The sequence below is a fragment of the Neofelis nebulosa genome, chromosome 15, assembly GCF_028018385.1.
Source record: "Neofelis nebulosa isolate mNeoNeb1 chromosome 15, mNeoNeb1.pri, whole genome shotgun sequence".
Lineage (NCBI taxonomy): Eukaryota > Metazoa > Chordata > Mammalia > Carnivora > Felidae > Neofelis > Neofelis nebulosa.
The window spans coordinates 44094246-44114484 of NC_080796.1; the positions used below are offsets into that span (position 1 = coordinate 44094246).

The following is a 20239-nucleotide window of genomic DNA, read 5'->3' on the forward strand; positions in this document are numbered from 1 at the left end:
CATAGTGAGGGCTCCCTATTAGCTATTGTCACTATCGTCATCGTTATTATTACTGCCACTATTTCTACTACTAGGCTGGAGCTCCAGGTGATTTTAAGTATTCTCTCATTTTCCCAATCCTGCTATTTTATATGCTTCATTAAAAATTTTGTTTTACATTTTTATTCATTTTTGAGAGAGAGAGAGAGAGAGACAGAGCACAAGCGGGAGAGAGGCAGAGAGAGAGGAAGACACAGAATCCGAAGCAGGCCCCAGGCTCTGAGCTGTCAGCACAGAGCCTGATGCGGGGCTCGAACTCACAAACCGTGAGATCATGACCTGAGCCGAAGTCAAACGCTTACTTGACTGAGCCACCCAGGTGCCCCTATATGCTTCATTTTAAGAGGATGTTGCTCTGTGCTCTGATACTCAATAGGGCAACTGTTCTGACTTATTACAAATGTGTCAGCAAATTACTGAAGCATCCACAAATTAAAGATACTCAATAACATGATCCTTACCTTCTAAAAGAAATTGTTTCTTTTTATTTTCTTTTTTTTAATGTTTATTTATATATTTTGAGAGAGAGAGAGAGAGAGAGAGAGAGAGAGAGAGAGAGAATGAGCAGAGGAGGGACAGAGAGAGAGGAAGAGAGAGAATCCCAAGTAGGCTCCATCTGGAACTGCCAGGACAGAGCCCCATGTGGGGCTCAGTCTCATGGCTCTTGAGATCATGACCTGAGCTGAAATCAAAAGTTGAACGCTTGACTGACAAGGGTCACCCAGGTGCCCTTCTTTTTATTTTCTTTCAATCATTTTATTTTTTTTTTTTTAAATTTTTTTTTTCAGCGTTTTTTATTTATTTTTGGGACAGAGAGAGACAGAGCATGAACGGGGGAGGGGCAGAGAGAGAGGGAGACACAGAATCGGAAACAGGCTCCAGGCTCCGAGCCATCAGCCCAGAGCCTGACGCGGGGCTCGAACTCACGGACCGCGAGGTCGTGACCTGGCTGAAGTCGGACGCTTAACCGACTGCGCCACCCAGGCGCCCCTCAATCATTTTATCAAAACCAATTAAATATAATTTTAAAGAAATTTCTCTTGGACACCTACAATCAGGATTAGTTTTCTAATTACCAACACAATCGGTGCATATTAACAATTTAAACAGAGAAATATGTGAGTTACATGGATAATAATGTTGATAGTTAATAATATTTCATAGTTAATGCTAATATAATGATGTATATGCTCCTAGACTTTGTTCCCCATGCATGCATCAAAGTGTCTGTATTTTGCTTACCAAAAAATTTATTATACCATATATTCTAAAACTACTCCACAAGAATCCACACTCTACTTACAGAGACTGAGCGTTGCCACCATTAGTCGGCACAACCCTTTAAGCAAGTAATGAATGGTCATACACCATGTGAATCTCACCTATTTTTGATCTGAAGGCCTGATTTCAAGGGTTTAAAGGAAAAAATGACTCTTAACAAACTGTGTAGTCATCCTTGGAAAATTCTGAATATCTCTCAGTTCTACTCACTTTATGAATATAGTAATTATAGTTTTTGACATGGAATTAATTTTTGTGAGTCACAGACACCTAAATTTTCAAGAGAATGGGGGTGCCTGGGTGGCTCAGTCGGTTATACGTCAGACTTCGGCTCAGGGCATGATCTCATGGTCTGTGGCTTTGAGCCCCATGTGGGGCTCTGTGCTGACAACTCAGAGCCTGGAGACTGTTTCTGATTCTGTGTCTCCCTCTTTCTCTGCCCCTCACCTGTTCTCTCTCTCTCTGTCTGTCTCTCTTTCTCTCTCTCTCAAAGTTAAATAAACATTAATTTTTTTTTAATTTCAAGAGAACATAATTTTGTTGAAGTAGGTAATAGACTATGAAAAAAAGTATTTTTAGTACAAAAAAATCCCAAAGCTTTCTCAATAAATGTGCCTCAAATACCTTTACTTCATTATCAACATTTAGCTTTTATTCTTTTAAAAAAGTACATGTCATTGATAATATCCACTAACAACGAGGACCTACTTAATTTTAGCCTCACCTCCCCCTTCATTAGGATCAACTGGAAGAGATCCTCATAAAGAGACAAAATAACACACAGAAAAAGAGAAAAAGAAACTAAATCTATGAACTTTTTATAAGATTTCCCATAAAAATTATTTTAATCCAAATTAGTCTTTGTTTTATGACATGAAATGACATATTGTATCAAGAACTAGATATCTTTGTCATAGACCAGGCATAAACATACTTTTCTATCTCTGTAAATTACATATAAGTTATGAAAATATGTTAATGAATTGACAATTCAAAAATATGGGGTCCTTTTTTTCTGGGGAGGTTTTAATACTATGAAAGGAAAGCAGCTTCCTTCATGTCTAGCTTTATCCACCAGTGGCTACATTCCTGGATCTGAAATGAGTGGGGTGATTTCTGTTGTTATTGCTGATTCCATTTACAAGGAGAACTAGAGAATATTAGAAGCATTATTCCAGAACTGTGCCAATGACCAGCATCCTATTCCTGCCTCAAAGTCAAGGACTGTACCTCACAACTGAGGCTATGGATGCTATATGAGATTAAAATTTCACCTGAAGTATACAAATAAGTAAAAGAAATGGTTGGAATAAGAAATAGACCCAGTAATAAGTCATCTGATTTAGGCCAGTATAGGCCCATTCTCCAAATGTTGTTGAGGGACTTATAATTGTTGTGGTTGTTTTTAAACCACTTGATCTAGTCCAACCGGTTTTAATTTAATACGCAGAGCATTGACGTGCTGTATGAAGCTCAAGTTAACACTGCACACTATGGAGGACCCAAGCCCAGAGGAGTCATGTCCTCAGATTTTAAATGGTGACTATTTTAACATAGGTGTACCATAAGCCTAAGGTGTTCTTTCGACTTTTGGGCATCAATAAGGAGAAACAGTAAACTAAGTAGGAGTCTGAAGAGGGGCCACATCCTTTTCCATCCACCTGTGAGATACTTTTTGTGTATAGTTGTCAAATGTAAGAACAGATGTTAGATCTCTATCAGTCCGTGGAAGGGTTCTGAGGTAATTTGGGGGATGCTTGCAGGAAGCTGGCCCCCGAGATTACAAGGCACAGACACCGCCTGAGCACCTTTGTAAGGGGAACCCTAGGATTCAGAACTTGGGGGATACAGCCATTTCCATTATGGGCATGAAAATAGAATCATAGATGATAGGTCATTGGAAAATTTTGTGTTTTTGGAAGTCAAGATCTTTATTGTGACTCAAAAGCCTTTTTATTATTATTATTGAAATCCAAGTCAGTTAACATACAGTGTAATAATGGTTTCAGGAGTAGAATTTAGTGATTCATCATTCACATAGAACACCCAGTGCTCATTCCAACAAACGTGCCTCTTAATGTCCATCACCCATTTAGCCCATCCCCCCACCTCACACCCTCCAGTAACCCTCGGTTTGTTCTCTTTATTTAAGAGTCTCTTATGGTATTTTGCCCTCTCTGTTGTATCTTATTTTCCCTTCCTTTCCCTTATGTTCATCTGTTTTGTCTCTTAAGTTCCACAAATAAGTGAAATCATATGATATCTGTCTTTCTCTGACTGACTTATTTCGCTTAGCGTAATACATTCTAGTTCCATCCGCGTTGTTGCAAATGGCAAGATTTCATTCTGTTTGATCGCCGAGTGAGCCTTGGTTTTGATAAAACTTCTTTGAAGGCTTCCAAAGGATGAGGGAGAGTGGAAAAGGAATATGATAAAATACAGCAATTGAATGTAATAAGCATATTCAAGCAAAGGGGCACACTAAATACTATAATCTGGGAATATAACTCACTTTCTTTTCTTCCTTGATGAGCAAAAATTGCATAATAATAGAGACATTATGCAAAAATCTAGAATTCAAGATAGTAGGCACATATAGATTCTTATCTGACTCATAATTAAAAATAAAATGAAGTTTCGTGTACCACTTATACAGATAGATGGCTCAGTCCCGATACGTTCTTAATATAGTTTTAGATATCACTGGATTCCCGACTGTCATTTGAAAAGTGTCCATTGATGGCCATTCAATGGAGAAGGCAGAGGGAGAGACTGGTGTTAACTGTAATGAACATTTATTTAACACCACCTGTGTGCCTGCTATCCATTTTGTAAAGTCCCCTGCAAGTATTACTCCGTCGAATCCTCTTATCAAACTACACATCCACTAAGTATAATGATCCTATCTCTACGTACAAGGAGGATAAAACTCCCAAACATCTTTTATCCCACACAAGGCCCTAAGTGGCTGGGCTAGGATCCAAACCCACCTCAGTTTGAGTACAGTGCAAAGCCCAGCTCTTTCCGGGTATAGTTTTGCATTTTGCTCTTCCTTGTGTGACATAAATATAGACATATATGAAAATCTGAAAGTATATGAAAATGCCAAGAGGAAATGCAATACCATCTTATGAAATGAGAAATTACACATGCCACATCTTACAATGAGTTTCAAAATTACATTGCTCAAAGTTTTGTTAACATGGGACCAATAGGCCCAAACAATATTAAGATTAAAACCAAGAATTTGTATTATGCATCTTCATAAACTAGTTATTGTGTAGGATACAAGAGATGCTGATTTCAGCAGTGCCCTTAAGAAACCCAAACTGAGGTAAGTCAAATGCCTCCAGGTGGTAATCATGATGATGAATAACAATGATCGCTACCAGTTGTCCAGCTCCTAAGTGAGGAAGTGCTCAGGGCTTACTTCCTTAGTAGGAACTTCACAAACATTGCCTTGTCTTATTTAAAAGCTATAACAACCCTATGAGTAGATATTATAGATTAACTGATGAGGAACCGATGCTCAGAGACAGTATGTCATTTTTCCCCAGGTCACATAGTGAGGGAGCTGCAACCGAGAGATTCAAACTTCTGTGTGTGGTTTCCAAAGTCTATGATCTTAACTGGAACGCTCTATGAAAGATAGCTAATCACATAAGTCAATTTATGATATGCATCCCTGTGAGTGGCACACGTGATCATTACTGTAAATATTAGGAGACTTCGGTGGTCTGAGAAGACCAGGACAATGGTCATGAAGTTGGAATTTGAACAGTGTCTTGAAAGGGCTATGACTAAGAGTCAGTAAAAGAAGGAATGGTATTCTGGGCGAAATGTTAAACTGAAAGGGAGAGAGGGGCCATGTGCTGAAACTTGTTGGGTTACAATAAGTTACCTCTGAACTAAATTTCACATGAAAAAAGTGACTTCATTTAAGCACATCGATAACATCATTGGAGAGGCAGGTTGGAGATGGAGTGTGAAGGGCTTTCCACAATGATAGTAAAAATTTTGGAATTAAGCATATTTTAACAGGAAACATATCAGTACATTTAAAAAGTAGACTGATGTGGCAATCTCTAACATGCACGGGGAAGGGAGGGAGGAAGTTGCAGCTTGGAAACTGAGTGTAAAAGTCAAGGAGACAGGGGCACTTGGCTGGCTCAGTTGGTGGAGCATGAGACTACTGATCTCCGGTGGTGAGTTCGAGCCCCAGAATGGGCATAGAGCTCACACACACACACACACACACACACACACAAAGTCAGTGAAATAGAACTACTTGGACTAGGGTCAAACAGTGGAAAGGAAAAGGAAGCACAGACCCCAGGTGTCAAGGACTAGGTTCTAAAGTTCAGAGAATGACGTGAAACGAATGCTCTAAATTCTCTCTTCCTAGGAGGTGGCATTATGCAGTTAGTAGCAAATGCAGGAGCTGTTAATATATTTTTTTAATACTTCCTGTACCATGAAACAATTGTTTTTAGTCAGATTGTGAGATAATTGGTAGAAATACTCAGCTTGATATTATCACTTACCTCTCAGGGCTGAAGTATGCCAGGTAACGCGGCAAGGCAGGAAAATGCTCCTCTCCATTTCTGTGTTTTTGGGCATCACCTCTCATAAGGCTTCAAGTGCAACATTAGGGAAGTCGCTCGACTGATTTACCTTTGTCTGCACGGGATGTGAGGTAGACTGTCATCGTGGGAGAGCTGTGCTCCTATGTGATGATATGGGAAATATCCTTGCCTTTTCTCCCATCCTCTCATAATCTTGAAGTAAAAGGAATGTGAACTCTATTTACAAATAAACAAACACCTGTGTCTTCTTCTCTCTCTCTCTTTTTTTTTTTTTTTTGTAATCTGTTTTCCTCAAGTTTCATTATGTGACTGATTAATCAACGTTAATTGCTGGCCAAAGAGATGGTCACTTTGTATGTTATGAAAGATACGATCAGATCTACCATTTTTTTTCCTCATTAAAATATCACTTGCAAATGCTTTTCAAAATGGAGTGCTTGCTCAGTGAAACATCACTATCATAATAATCAGCCTACCTGTGAAATACCTTTTCAGTGAAACAAAAGCAAATTAACCTGAAATTCAGGGGTTTTTTGTTTTGTATTTTGTTTTTTGTTTGTTTGTTTTTTGTTTTTTTTTTTTTTTGTTTTTTTTTGGTAGCAGTTAAATGTATAATCAGACAGCTTCAACATCAACTAGAGAAGTTGTGGTTTAACCCTGAGATAGGGCTGATTATGCTGGCGCTATGGCAACCCATTTCACCATTTGGAAGCGCTGTGTGCTTAACCGCAGGAGATGTGCCTCTTCCTTTCCTATAAAGACTTCGAATCAGAAAAACAGAAGTACACCGAAGAGAAGAAACCACAAGAGCAGTCAAGACACTGCTGTTAGCTTTTAGCTGTGCAAACAGCACACTTGTGAGAACAACATTTTGAAAACCTTTTCTATTTGAAAGTGTAGCTTTTCCCGTTATGCCTGGGATTCCTTTAATGATTCTGAAAGTAAATCAAAGGTTTCTGTTCAGAGTTTTCATTAAGGGGTAATGAGAAGGTAGCGGTGCATTTATCAGCCTTTGCTTTTATTGCCTTTTCTTTCAGGAGAGAAGGCTTTTGTGCAGCTTCAGCGGACATGCGATTCTGTTTGTGAGATAAGACTCTAGTTTGGTAGGCGGACTCCCCATAGCCTCGTATTTATTTTCTGTTTATTTCTTATTATCTTGTATTTAGTTCACACACACACACACACACACACACACACACACACACACACTACTATCATTTACAGTTCAGTCCTGGTTCATTTAGAGAGGTTCGTGGGTGGTGCTGTAAGTCACTGACTCCAGACCTGGAGTAAACACATAGTGCTCACTCTTCTTGGCAGACTTCTTCCCCATGCGGGGCCTCACCCCTCCATGCACTCACCCCCCACTCATTCACCCCCCATTCATTCGCCCACCCATTCACTCCTGCACCCACTTCCACAAGATATAGGTTTGATCTGCACAAGCTTGTTGTGTTGTGTTGTTTTAAAGCACAGATGTAATACGCGTAAAGCATTTTCAAGTATGTTCTATTTTTCCTTTCTTGAAGATGTGGGTAAAAATAATGAAGGCTAAGTCCATACCCCAGTTTTACTTGGTGATATGCCTGTCCACACCCTCCCCCCTCACTTTTTTTTCCCTAAAGAAATGTTTTTTCTAACTCTTTTAAGGTCATTATTCAGCAATTTGCACTTTTTAAAAAGACATTTTAATGTGTGACTTAACTCTGAATCCCATTTTAATGCTTCATCCGTGATATTTTACTCATGCTTGGGTCTCTGATGGGTCTTTCGCACAATTATTGGATTTAGCATAAATATTTCTCCCTTCGAGCACAGTATGGTTGAATAAGCATGAGGCTTTTAGTGTCAGATGTACATTTGAAATCAAACTCTTCTGGTCTGAGTTCTCTAGACTTGCACAAATTTATTTTTTCAGACTTCATCTGCAAAAAGAGGAATGTCATCAACATAGTAGCTTATTAAATAGTAGATTATTAAATGGTATTATCAATACTTAAGGACACTAATCAATTTCACCACTTGTACCAACATCCTTTGATGATTCTTTGTGTATCTTTGCGCACAATCTTACTCTATCCTAGAGAAAGCCAAAAGCTACAAAAACATACATTAAGGAGTTAATATAATTAATTTCTTTTAATGTTTGTTTATTTTTGAGAGAGATAGAGAGAGACAGAGTATGAGTGTGAGCGGGGGAGGGGCAGAGAGAGAGAGGGAGACACAGAATCTGATGCAGGTTCCAGGCTCTGAGCGGTCAGCATGAAGCCTGACGTGGGGCTCGAACCCACAAGACCTAAGATCATGACCTGAGCTGATATCAGATGCTTAACTGACTGAGCCACCCAAGTGCCCCTGTTAATATAATTAAAAAGTTTTTGCTATCTGAGGTATTTTTTATAAGTTAGATACTTATGCCTGGATTTAGAGAAATAAAAACAGACATTTTCATAAGAAACAAAAAGACATTTAACAGGAGAATACAGGTGTACTTCTTTTATTGCACTGTCTTACTGCACTTTGCAGATACTGGATTTTTTTTACAAATTGAAGGTTTGTGACAATCTTGCTTCCAGCAAGTCTGTTCGCATCATTTTTCTCACAGCATTTGCTCAATTCATGGCCCTGTGTCACATTTTGATAGTTTTTGCAATATTTCAAACTTTTTCATTATTAGTGTATTTGTTATGGTGACTTTGATTAGTGATTATAACTCGCTGAAAGCTCAGATGATTAGAATTTTTTAGCACTAAGGTATTTTTAAATTAAAGTATGTACATTTTTTTAGACCCAAGGTATTGCACACTTAATAGACTACAGTGTAGTATAAACATAACATATGCACTAAAAAAAGCAAAAAATTCATTTGACTCTCTTATGGTGTTATTTGCTTTATTGTGCTAGTCTAGAATTGAATCTGCAATATCTCTGAGGTATGCCCTGTAAATCTGACTGGAGGGTAAGGGGGTGCCAGCCGCCCTGCAGTTGAAAATCAGAGTACAACTTTCAACTCTCCTAAAACTTAACTACTCGTAGCCATCTCTTGACTGGAAGCCTTACTGGTAACAAAAACAGTCTATTGGCCCATAGTTTGTATGTTTATATGTAGTACATACTGTATTATTACAATAAAGTAAGCTAGAGAAAAGAAAATGCTTTTAAGAAAATTATAAAGAAAATACATTTACAGTATCGCACTGTAAAAAATCTGCGTGTCAGCAGACCCGTGTAGTTCAAACCCGTGTGGTTCAAGGGTTAACTATACGTGCATAAGGGAAGTAGCTTTATGAATCATTCTTAAGCCATGTGCCCCACCATGATCGCCATCAGAACTTTGAGAAATTACTAGAACCCAAATCATACCTCAAACCTACTGAATCAGCATGTGGACAGGTGGAGCTCAGAATTTTTCACTGAATTTAATCTGAATTTTTAATCTGGTGCAGATACAAATCCTGATTTTATATTTATCAGGATTATAACACTGCTTATTCTCTCTCTTTATATACATGTGAAGCTATATGTAACTAATCCAAACCAGAATCATAAACTGTGTTCCATGGAGGTTCCAAAGTGCTTTTGTTTCATGATAATGTGTACATTATGTCCTTGGAAAAAAATGGATCGGTGGCAAATACCTCTGGGAGATTCTGATTAAACAAAGCTACATAAATTTCTCTTTGCCCTTAATATGTTAATACTTAATAAATGTCTCTGAGGGACATGTAGCATAAAATATTTCTGAAACAAATTTGACTGTGGGACATTTTAAGACTTGTGAATCTAAATCAAAGATCTCAGGTTGACTATCATTAGACAGGAAGTGATAATCTGGCTATTCCTAAAATCCCCCCGCCCCGCAGTGACATAGAGATAAATATTTTAAGATAAAAAATAAGGCAAAGTAACCAATCTTTTACAGATGATCATCTTGGATTTATTAATATTGTTATTTATTTAATCAGTATGGCTAAAATTGATAATATGATGTTTTAAGCCAAATATAAAAGACATATAAATGCATGCCTGGTTTTAGAGGTGAATGTGTTTGAAAACTCGTATGTGCTCACAATGAAGCAAGAATATCTGTGATGTTTCACACACAAGTTCTTTAGGAAACACCTAGGTATGATTGCTATATTTAAAGTAAGGTATTCCCTGATTTTCCTCCACCCCAGGCCTTATACGTTTGCCCTCTTTATCCTCAATTTTACATACTGATAACTTTATTTGTATTTTTATTCAAGTGTGTGTGCATGTGTGCATGTGTAGTTTGAAAGTCTGGATAGTACTATAAGGTTTATAGTAAATAAGGTCAGTCCTTTGTCTCCATCCCACTTCCCATCCTCAATTCCTGCTTTCCAGAAGCAAACATAAATACTTCAAGATATTTTGTCATTTAAATGATATTTTCTGTTGTACTGCTGTTTCTTTTTTCTTTTTCGTTTCAAATGTTTTATCCAGTATCTATTGGCTTCCTTTCTTGATCTTGAAATGTTGCTTTTTATAACTCCTTGTTCTTTGTTCATGGATGTCATGTTGTCTCATTTCTGACAATATGAACTACTGTTGGCTTCAGGGTTTCTGCTGCTCCTTGCATTGTCTCTGTTTCTCCCAAGTCTCTCTTCTGTTTATTTGGCCTTCTATCTTTCTTCTTAGAGGCTTGGTCTAGTTGTTTCTTGAATGTCCGTTTCTTTTTTTTTTTTTTTTTTTTTTTTTTTTTAGTAATGTTTATTTATTTGAGAGAGAGAGAGAGAGAGAGAAGGAGGGCAGAGAGAGGGAGGCATAGAATCTGAAGGAGACTCCCGACTCACTCTGAGCTGTCAGCACAGAGCCCAATGCAGGCTGGAACCCACAAACCGCAAGATCATGACCTGAGCTGAAGTTGGATGCCAAACCGACAGAGCCACCCAGGCGCCCCTTGAAGGTCCATTTCTATTTAAAGTATGTTGAAATTCTGTGATAATTGGTGGAGCTTGGAAATCACGAGTCTTACTAAATTGCACGAAATCAGAAAGGCATTTAAGCTTCCCGAGTTTTAGTTTCCTTATCTATCAAATGAACTACATGTCAATAGATATTAACATCCTATGTTTCCGTAGAAGTTGAAATCTCTGAAATTATTTTCTGGTGGTAAGCAGTAGCTGTTTCATTCATGAGATTCCAGGCATTTCCACAATACAACCAATGTTTTAACATAAAGTCTGAGTGAAGCAGAAGAAAATTGTGATTAGACAGACACTCCTTCAAAGTCAACACTTCCTGGGTGTATGACTATGAGAAATTTACTAAACGCCAAGTCTTAGTTTCATTCTCTACAAAATAGGAAAAATAATTGCTAATCCACTGGCTTTGCTTGGATGAGTAAATACAAAAACACGCAAAGATGTTAACATGGTGTCTGATACATAACATTTCAGTAAAACTGCCTCTGTGATTATTATATTTACTGATAAGCTAATGGAGGATAGACTATTTCCTATGTTTCTATGAAATCTGGATAAAACCTTGTCTGTCCCTTGCTCAGAGTGCTTACTCCACAGAATTTATTAATTTGATGTAATTTGTGGGATTTGCTGTCTGTGAACCATATACCAGGTTTATAGAGTAACTAAAAGTAGAATCCTTTCATTTTTATTTATGTGCTTTATTATTATCACGCCTTACCAAACAAGGAAAACCAGGCATATCTGTTTTCGCTGACCCTTAATTTTTGTCTTGGTGTGCTTATTTCACTTTTGTATGGCCTTTATATTTATAGAGGTCAGATATGCATTCTCAGCCTTCAAAACATGCCACTGTTCTTTTAGGGCAGATGCTGAGAATACGTATTTATTTCATCTATCCTGTTTCACCCTTCTGTCCTTGTACTTAGATTTGCTGAATTAGACATGTTTAAATCCCTTTGGAAATGGCATTCCATTTCCTTTTTTTTGTGGGGTGGGGGCAGCGGTGGGGTTGGGAACGGATGGTATTTAAAGCCCAAGTACGTCTTTTGAAATGTCATTTTCACTCGACTGATTCCCGGTTTTTGATGAAATTTCTGAACAGGGACTTAGGGGCATGACTTCAAGGTAACTTTGATTTGTGATCACTTAAACACTTTGAGTTGTAAAGGAAACATATTGGGAAAGGTAAATTCAGCAACAATACACGTGTTAGAAGCTTTGAAGATCCAGTGCTCTGTTATCTGCATGTTCAGCTGTTTAATGTACTTAGTCAATTCCATTGGTAATTCACACAGGATTAACATGGAAAAGAGCGCGTGTACCATGATTTACAGATTTTTGGAGCTATGGTGCCACCTACTGGAATATTTCTAAATATTCCCTTGTCTAAATAATGAAAACAGGCATTTCCCTTTAAAAAAAAAAAAATGCAGAAAATGTTATCCCAGAAGAGTGAAGTCAAAAGATAATATATGGAAATACTAAGTCTATTACTATGGTCTATTTTATTATATTTATCTCCTGTGTTTATAGAATTTAAAAGTGCTCAATGCAGTTTATACTTTTAGAAGTACCAGTGCTTTCTCTTTATTGTCACACACGCCCTCTTAATCCCCACTATTTTCTTTACCTGTTTTCCACACCCTTCCAGCATTGTTCATATAGAATGTTTGCATGTATTTTAATGCTACTTATATTAATACAATTTCCTAATATTAAATAGGTATTTATTATGCACTAGTTATTAAGTACTTTATGCAGACGTTTATTTGCTTTTTCCAAGTCTGACTCCACTAACAGTATATGGTTGCTTTTAAGTTATATGTGAACTAGAGCATAAAGAGTATGGGGATGTTTGCCTATGCCAAACAGCTGAGATAACTACATTAGTTCTTTCGCTTCACATTGGCCAAGCAGATCCGTCTTTGACCTGCAGTAGAATGAGTAGGTCATGAAATAACTAAAGATTTCATATAACCAGTCTGATAGGGTCGGACTGTTTAATCATGAGGTTTCAGCACAGTTGCTTCTTCCTGTGTTTCAGTAATGTTCTGATAATGTCTGCATATGGAAATATAATAGACAATTGAAGTCATTGTTCATATAATTTAGGAAGAATTGCAAAATGTGATAGAGATATCTTCGATAGTGCAGTCTCCTCTAAATATTTAAGTAGCTTCACCTATTTATCCTATCTGATATATAGAAATAGTCTCCATGGAAGCATTTGTTACTGCATGCTTACATTTATGGAAGTCATTAGATGGTTTTTGGAGGGGATATGTCCTTCAGATATTAGATTTTTAACTAGGCTCTTTCATGTAGGTTGTCTTTATATATGTTCCTACTTTGAGATTTGTACTTAAGTTTTTTGATATTTTAAAAGTAATTGAGGGGCACCTGGGTGGTTCAGTCAGTTGAGGGTCTGACTTGTGCTCAGGTTATGATCTCACAGTTGGTGGGTTCTAGGCCCGCGTTGGGCTCTGTGCTGACAGCTCAGAGCCTGGAACCTGCTTTGGTTTCTGTGTCTCCCTCTTTCTCTGCCCTTCCCCTGCCAATGCTCTCTCTCTCTTTCTCTGTTTCTCAAAAATAAATAAAATTTTTAAAAAAATTTAAAAATTGGGGCCCCTAGGTGGTTCAGTCAGTTGTGTCCGACTTCAGCTCAGGTAATAATCTCACTGTTCGTGGGTTTGAGCCCCACATCAGGATCTCTGCTGTCAGCGTGGTGCCTGCTTCAGATCTTCTGTCCCCCTCTCTGTCCCTCCCTCAGCGCACGTCCACCTGTGCCCTCTCTTTCTCTACGTCTCTCGCTCTCACACACACAGAAATAAACATTAAAAAATTAATAAATAAATAAAAATAATTGAACATTTTTTTATTTTATGTAATCTAGTAGATATGGCTTGTTGAAATTAATGTCAATCGCACTGCTGTAGTTCCTGAATATTTTCTTAAGGACATTAGCTCAAATTTGGAAGTGGTTTTCATCTTTGAAATTTTATTTTAGTGAGCTTCTGTAAGATTTATTGAGTGCCTAAGTAATTTTCATGTGATTTATCATGTTGACTGAAAGTGTTACAGAGATTGAAAATCTGTTTATAGGGATTTTGTGACTATGAGAATAAATTTAGTCTTCTATTGAGTCTAAACTGTGATGCTGGACTTGGAATTTTCTTTCAAAGAGATAAAAGACTGTGTATGTGTGTGTGATACTCTATAAAGAAAATGAAATAAACCTTAAAATAAGCTACAAGATTTCAAAATAGCCTGAAAATCACTCAGTGGAGGACTTTAGAATCAGATTCTGAGCTAAAGGGGTATAATGGAAAACGTACGTTCAATCTGAGAAGCCTTTATGGGAAGTAAGCATGAAAGGAAAATGTGATCCATTTTTAGATATATGTTATTTGCCATGGATGTTAAATTTTGTTGCATTGAAGATTAAAGGATTTGGGGAAATGTTGAATGGGGCCGTGATTAGAACAGAAATACATAGATGGAGATACACATATAGAAATAAGTTGTTTTTCTGTTTCCAAGCTATGGAAGTCTCTTCACAGATAAACACGGGGTCTGTGCGTTATAGTACTTTTGTTTGCTGTTACTGTAGTTTGGTTGACTTCCCTGTCAAAATAATATTCTTTAGTAAATTAAACCGGCACACTTCTGATTTTTCTCCAATATTTGTCTATACCATACATAGAGCATTTATCCAGAAAACTATAATTTACTGCAAATGTCTATATTTAGGGTCAAGTTTATTTTAGCATTTGTAACATTATTAGTCATGTATTCTGTAGTCCGATACTGATTAAGAGGTTTTTTTATTTAGCCTATGGGCTTTTAATAAATATCAATCTCTGTGTAGCCTAAAGCATTGGCTAAAAGAATTTTCATGTTGAAAGATCAGGTGTAGAGGAAAAGCGATAAGGATAAATTAATGAGGAAAGCTGGAAGCCTGAGGATTGACAGCAATGTCTGCAGAGTCAGACAGGCTCAGGTTCAAGTTTGGGCTAGCATATACCAGCCTTGCGAACTTAGCCAAGACACTTGACTTTTCTAATTTCTTAGGGTGTTGTGATCCTTAAGAGAGAAAATACAAGCAACAGGCTTCCTATAGTGCCTCATACACCATGAACACTCAATACATATTAGCAATTAATAACAATAAAGTATCATTTCTGAATTATTCTCTTAAAAAAACACATCTGTAGAAATTGTCTTCTCCATTTTGGTAATTTACCATTTTCTAAACTTGAATTAAAATACTATACACCACATATTGTCTTCAAAACATTCATTGCTTTTGAACCAGTTAGAATTAAATTAATATCTCTGAGGCATTTAACATGCATGTGGCCTGATGAAGAGTCTACTGTTTGGAACATTTCTAGCATATTTACTCTAGTATTCATGGTTCTTATGTTAAAAAAAGAAAGTTCCTTATTATCCCAATATTCCTTTTCCATTTCCATAATGAATATGTGACAAATCGCAATTCCTTTTTATAACATATTATATACCATTTATGCTACATGTTTTGGCGGTAACAAACTAATAAATGAGAACAGAGTATAATGGTCTGTGGAGTTAGTGATGGGTCTAGTAAAGGTAACATTAAGGTTCCTCTTTTTTCTGTCATCAAATCTATTTGATTTCTCTTCTATATTTATTGATCTGATGACTTCCATCACTCTCAGGAAAAAATTCAATCTCTTTTCGTGGCCTATAAGGCTTGCTCTTGGCTCTTCTCCCAAAGGTGTTTTCATCAGATCTGTTTGATTTCTCCCTTGCATTTACACATGCTTAAAACCATTCAACAATTACTTATCTACCACTTACTATATGCAAGGCTCTTAGCTACATAGCTTCAGCTGCTTCGCTTCCTCTTTATATTGTGTAATTCTTGCTGATCGCCAATGGAAGGAATTTTAATTATTAGTCATAATCAGGTTCACCTATGACTTAAATGTCTTTGCAGACTACTGGATCTCTCTCTCTCTCTCTCTCTCTCTCTCTCTTTATCTTGCAAACCATTGGAGCTATATATATATATATATATATGTAGATATCTATCTGTATACATCTTACAGTTTGTAATTTTTCCTAAGGCAAAGGACCATACCTGTTACATGTTCAAACCCAGCACCTAATATCAAGTTAGCAAAACAATAAATAGGTTTAAACTTAACTAAATCAAGTTAACTTGTTTGAAGTTCCAAGGAATTAGGTGTTTATATTGAGAAGGGACATATCAAAATAGTTTTACATTTTTTTTTTAACGTTTATTTATTTTTGAGAGACAGAGAGAGACAGACTGTGAGTGGGGGAGGGGCAGACAGAGAGAGAGAGAGAAGGAGACACAGACTCCAAAGCAGGCTCCAGGCTCTGACCTGTCAGCACAGAGCCCCACGCAGGGCTCGACCTCACAAACTGCGAGATCATGACGTGAGCCGAAGTCAGGCGCGCAACCGACTGAGCCACCCAGGCGCCCCCAAAATGGTTTTAGATATTTAAAAACTTATATACTTCTTAGATAAAGAAAAGAGGTGTATTATATGAAATGTGTTTATACACTCGAACTAACTCGAATATTTTGAATGTGGCAATATGCTAAATTCTTTACAATTATCATGACAGTCATTTCTTCTTTCACTTAAAACACAAGAGCTGTTGGGGCGCCTGGGTGGCTCAGTCGGTTGGGTGTCCGACTTCGGCTCAGGTCATGATCTTGCGGTCCGTGAGTTCCAGCCCCGCGTCGGGCTCTGTGCTGACAGCTCAGAGCCTGGAGCCTGTTTCAGATTCTGTGTCTCCCTCTCTCTCTGCCCCTCCCCTGTTCATGCTCTGTCTCTCTCTGTCTCAAAAATAAACGTTAAAAAAAAAATTAAAAAAAACAAACAAACACAAGAGCTGTTAATCACTCCTATAGTAATGTTTTTTATTTTACCTATTGCTTCTTTTGCAAATTGACACAATTCTAAGAACTTAATTTAGAAGGAAATAAAAATAAATGAGAAAAGAGAGAAAGCTACTAACAGGAAAATAAAAATAATATTAAAAAATCAAAACATGATTTTATATGGGATAGAAAGGTGAAAGCTGATTAAACAAGAGGAGGGACAAAAATCCAAATCATGTACATTAAAAACAATACTTAAGTATGAATGATTAAGAAAAAGCAGAGAACTATAATGAGAAAATAAGAAAATATTTGATGCGGTATATGTTTTAATAATGTATATTTTAATAATTACATATTTACATATAATACATACAATATAATATAAAATACAAAAATACTATTTATATCAAGGAATAAACCAGAGAATGTCACTGAAGAAACTGGGTCCTACCCATCTGATGGCCCTTCTGAGGGGAGACAAGTTTTTCAGATCAGTTTATCCTCAAAAAATAAAATCTCAAAGCAGGAAGCTGTCTTAAATATTAACCAACCCTTTCTTTTATCTGATTCTTGATTCTTTTTCACATCAGTTGACTGTCATTTGGGAAAGGATTTTATGATCTTTTTCATGGTCATTTACTAAGAGTGAAACATGTCTCACTCACTGCAGACTGAATCTAGTTCCCATTATGGCAATAAAACCGACTTTTCCAACATTCCCACAAGCTCAGGTGATAAATCTCATTTTATCTGATTTCATTAATTTCCTTCTTGAAACACCCTTTATTGGTAACTCTTGTTGACTTCATTTTCCCTCCTACATAGAAGATTAGGTCACCTAATCTTAGGCCCTCTCCTTGAATGCTTACTCAACTTCAGAATTCTATCCCGAACGCTCCTTTTGTATAACTGGGGGACCTCCTTCACCGTCATAGCTACAATACCCATCTATATGTGGATCCAAAGCCTCAACCCAGAGAGATATCCTGAGCTGCCAACCTCCACCTCCAAATATTACTAAACATTTTTACATAGAATTTCAAGAATATCAAATTTTCCTGTCTCTTCTGCTTTTCTTCTTTAGCTTAGTGAAAGCTTCCACAATCTACCTACTACAATGGCCTAGTATGTTAAACTATCAACCTGAATGCTTTCCGTATTACTCATTCTCTGCCTTTCTTACTTCTAACAATTTACAAAGTCTTGATGACTACTTCCAAAGTGTTTCACAGATTTTTTTTCTTGCTTTTTTTTTTTTTGGTACCATTTTCCTCATGTAGAACATCATCTTTCTCATATGCTTTTATTTTAGTCTCCTGATGTTCCTGTCCCCAACTTTGCCTTCTGATAATCTATTTTCCATTTTACAACAAGGTCAATCGAAAATTGAAATGCTTCTTCAATAGTCCTCCCCTTAAACACCTTCTTCTGATGGCTGTCTAAAGCCTGTAGGACGAATCTCAACTTCTTATTCCTCTAGGACTGAGCTAGCTGTCCATAATCCTTTAGGTCACACCTTAAATGTATCCAAGAAACCCTCTCTGTCACCTTCTCTACCAGTTGGACACCAACCCTGGAAGTCTAAATTGGGTGATCCCTCTATAAGCTTTTCCTTTTTAATTTTTAAAAATTTATTTGAGAGACAGTGAGTGCAAGTCGGGGAGAGGGGCAGAGGGAGAGACAGAGAGAATCTTAAGTAGGCTCCATGCTCAGTGCAGACCCCGATGTTGGGCTCAATCCCAGGATCCTGGAATCATGACCTGAGCTGAAATCAGGAGTCGAATGCTTAACTGACTGACTAAGCCACCCAGGTGCCCCAATCCAAACTGTGCTGCTATGGCACATTCTATCTCATTGGTCATTACACTGTAAGACTTTTTCTTTCTTTCTTTCTTTCTTTCTTTCTTTCTTTCTTTCTTTTTTTTGGGGGTCGGTCTGTACCTTACACTGAACTGAGCTCCTTGGGGGCAAGAAATGTCTTTACCTTGGTCATATTGTATCGCTAGTATGTGGCATATAGCACACAGTAGGCACTCAATAAATAATCATTATCTAAATAAATGAATGCATAGGGGGAAAAAGTCCAAAGTCTTTTATAGGCTTGAGATTAATTCTAATAGCTCTCCTTTATTCTATTACTTTTTTATTTTACCTGAGAAGTCAAAAACTAATACCATAGTTTTAACACACTTGGACATTGTAAACATGACCTTAAGAGAAGGAATGTAGTTTCAGTGGTAAAAGGTACTGAAAATTGCCCCTCTGTGAATGTTAACTAACACAGAGATGATGTATATATGGAAATTTAACTTATATTTACATATGTATTATGAAATTTGAAGTTTTCTAATAGATGTTTGTTTTCCTTTTTTCAGGAGAAGAAAGTCCTGGTAAGAATTAATATTTTCATTTTACTTATTTTATTATTTTGTTGCAAAGTTTATATATTTAATGTTGATAGAGTTTTCTATTATTGTCTAGTAAAATCATTTTACAAGGACAAATGTTATCATTATGAATTATTTCTTGAATTATGAAAATGTTTTTGACACTTTCTTGTTCTTAATATTCCTGCTTATAACATATAAATTTTGTTAACTACTTGAATATATTATTGTGTATAAGTTATAGCTTTTCTTATACTTGACAATAAATTGCATAGCAGGATTCCAATCTCTTTTTAAATTTTAACATTGCAAATAATTCAAGTTAGGTCGCAAAACTTTACAGTCAAAAATTGGTTAAAGAATTATCTGAGAAATTAGAATTCTAAACATATTATATATGTATATATACAAATACATATATGTATATACATATATATAAAAGAAAAGCTTTGAGAGTAGTAAAATATTTTGTAATAACATGTTCAAATTCTATTGTCACAATGGAATTAATAGTCTTAATGAGCATTCTAATCCTGAGACCAATTAAATTTAAACAATGAAGATGTTAAAAATAAATTCATACATATTATATGCAAAAATAAGAGATAAACGTACATTTCATGTGGTTAAAAATAAGTTATATCACTTAAATGTTAGTGTTATGTAAAATGTATTACTGATTTCCTGATTCATCATACAGTTGAAGTATGCATTGAGAAGGTAAGTAAAGCCACTAAGACAATTCTGACTTAATCATTTTAATGCACAGTTCTAGTTAGGTACATTCAAAATGTTCTGCAAATTGAGTTATTAAAGGAATTGTTTTTGTAAATAAGTGAAAATTCATTCCAAACTATGGAAACAAGGAAGCATGTGAATACTAACAAAATGCTTTTGAATCTGCATAAGAAGCACATTCTCTTATTTTTTAAAACATGTAATATTGGAATTTTACGGTTGGATAGTATGGTAGAGAAGCTTTATAAATACATGAAAGTCATTAAGGTATAGCAACTGTGATTGGTTTATGCCAGCTACTCTCATCCATTTTAGCATTTCCACCTTTTACAAATGATTAAGTTCATTCCAACCATA

General features: G+C 36.5%; 1 protein-coding gene across 5 annotated transcripts in view; it reads left to right on the forward strand.

The window, feature by feature from the left end:
- The window catches only part of PTPRC (protein tyrosine phosphatase receptor type C), a 125115-nt gene that overhangs the window by 38232 nt on the left and 66644 nt on the right, over positions 1 to 20239 (forward strand). For all 5 annotated transcript variants that reach the window (XM_058700992.1, XM_058700993.1, XM_058700994.1 and 2 more), the window contains exon 3: positions 19133 to 19147. In XM_058700992.1, the coding sequence (XP_058556975.1) occupies positions 19133 to 19147 (15 nt within the window). The remainder of the gene's footprint in view (positions 1 to 19132; positions 19148 to 20239) is intronic.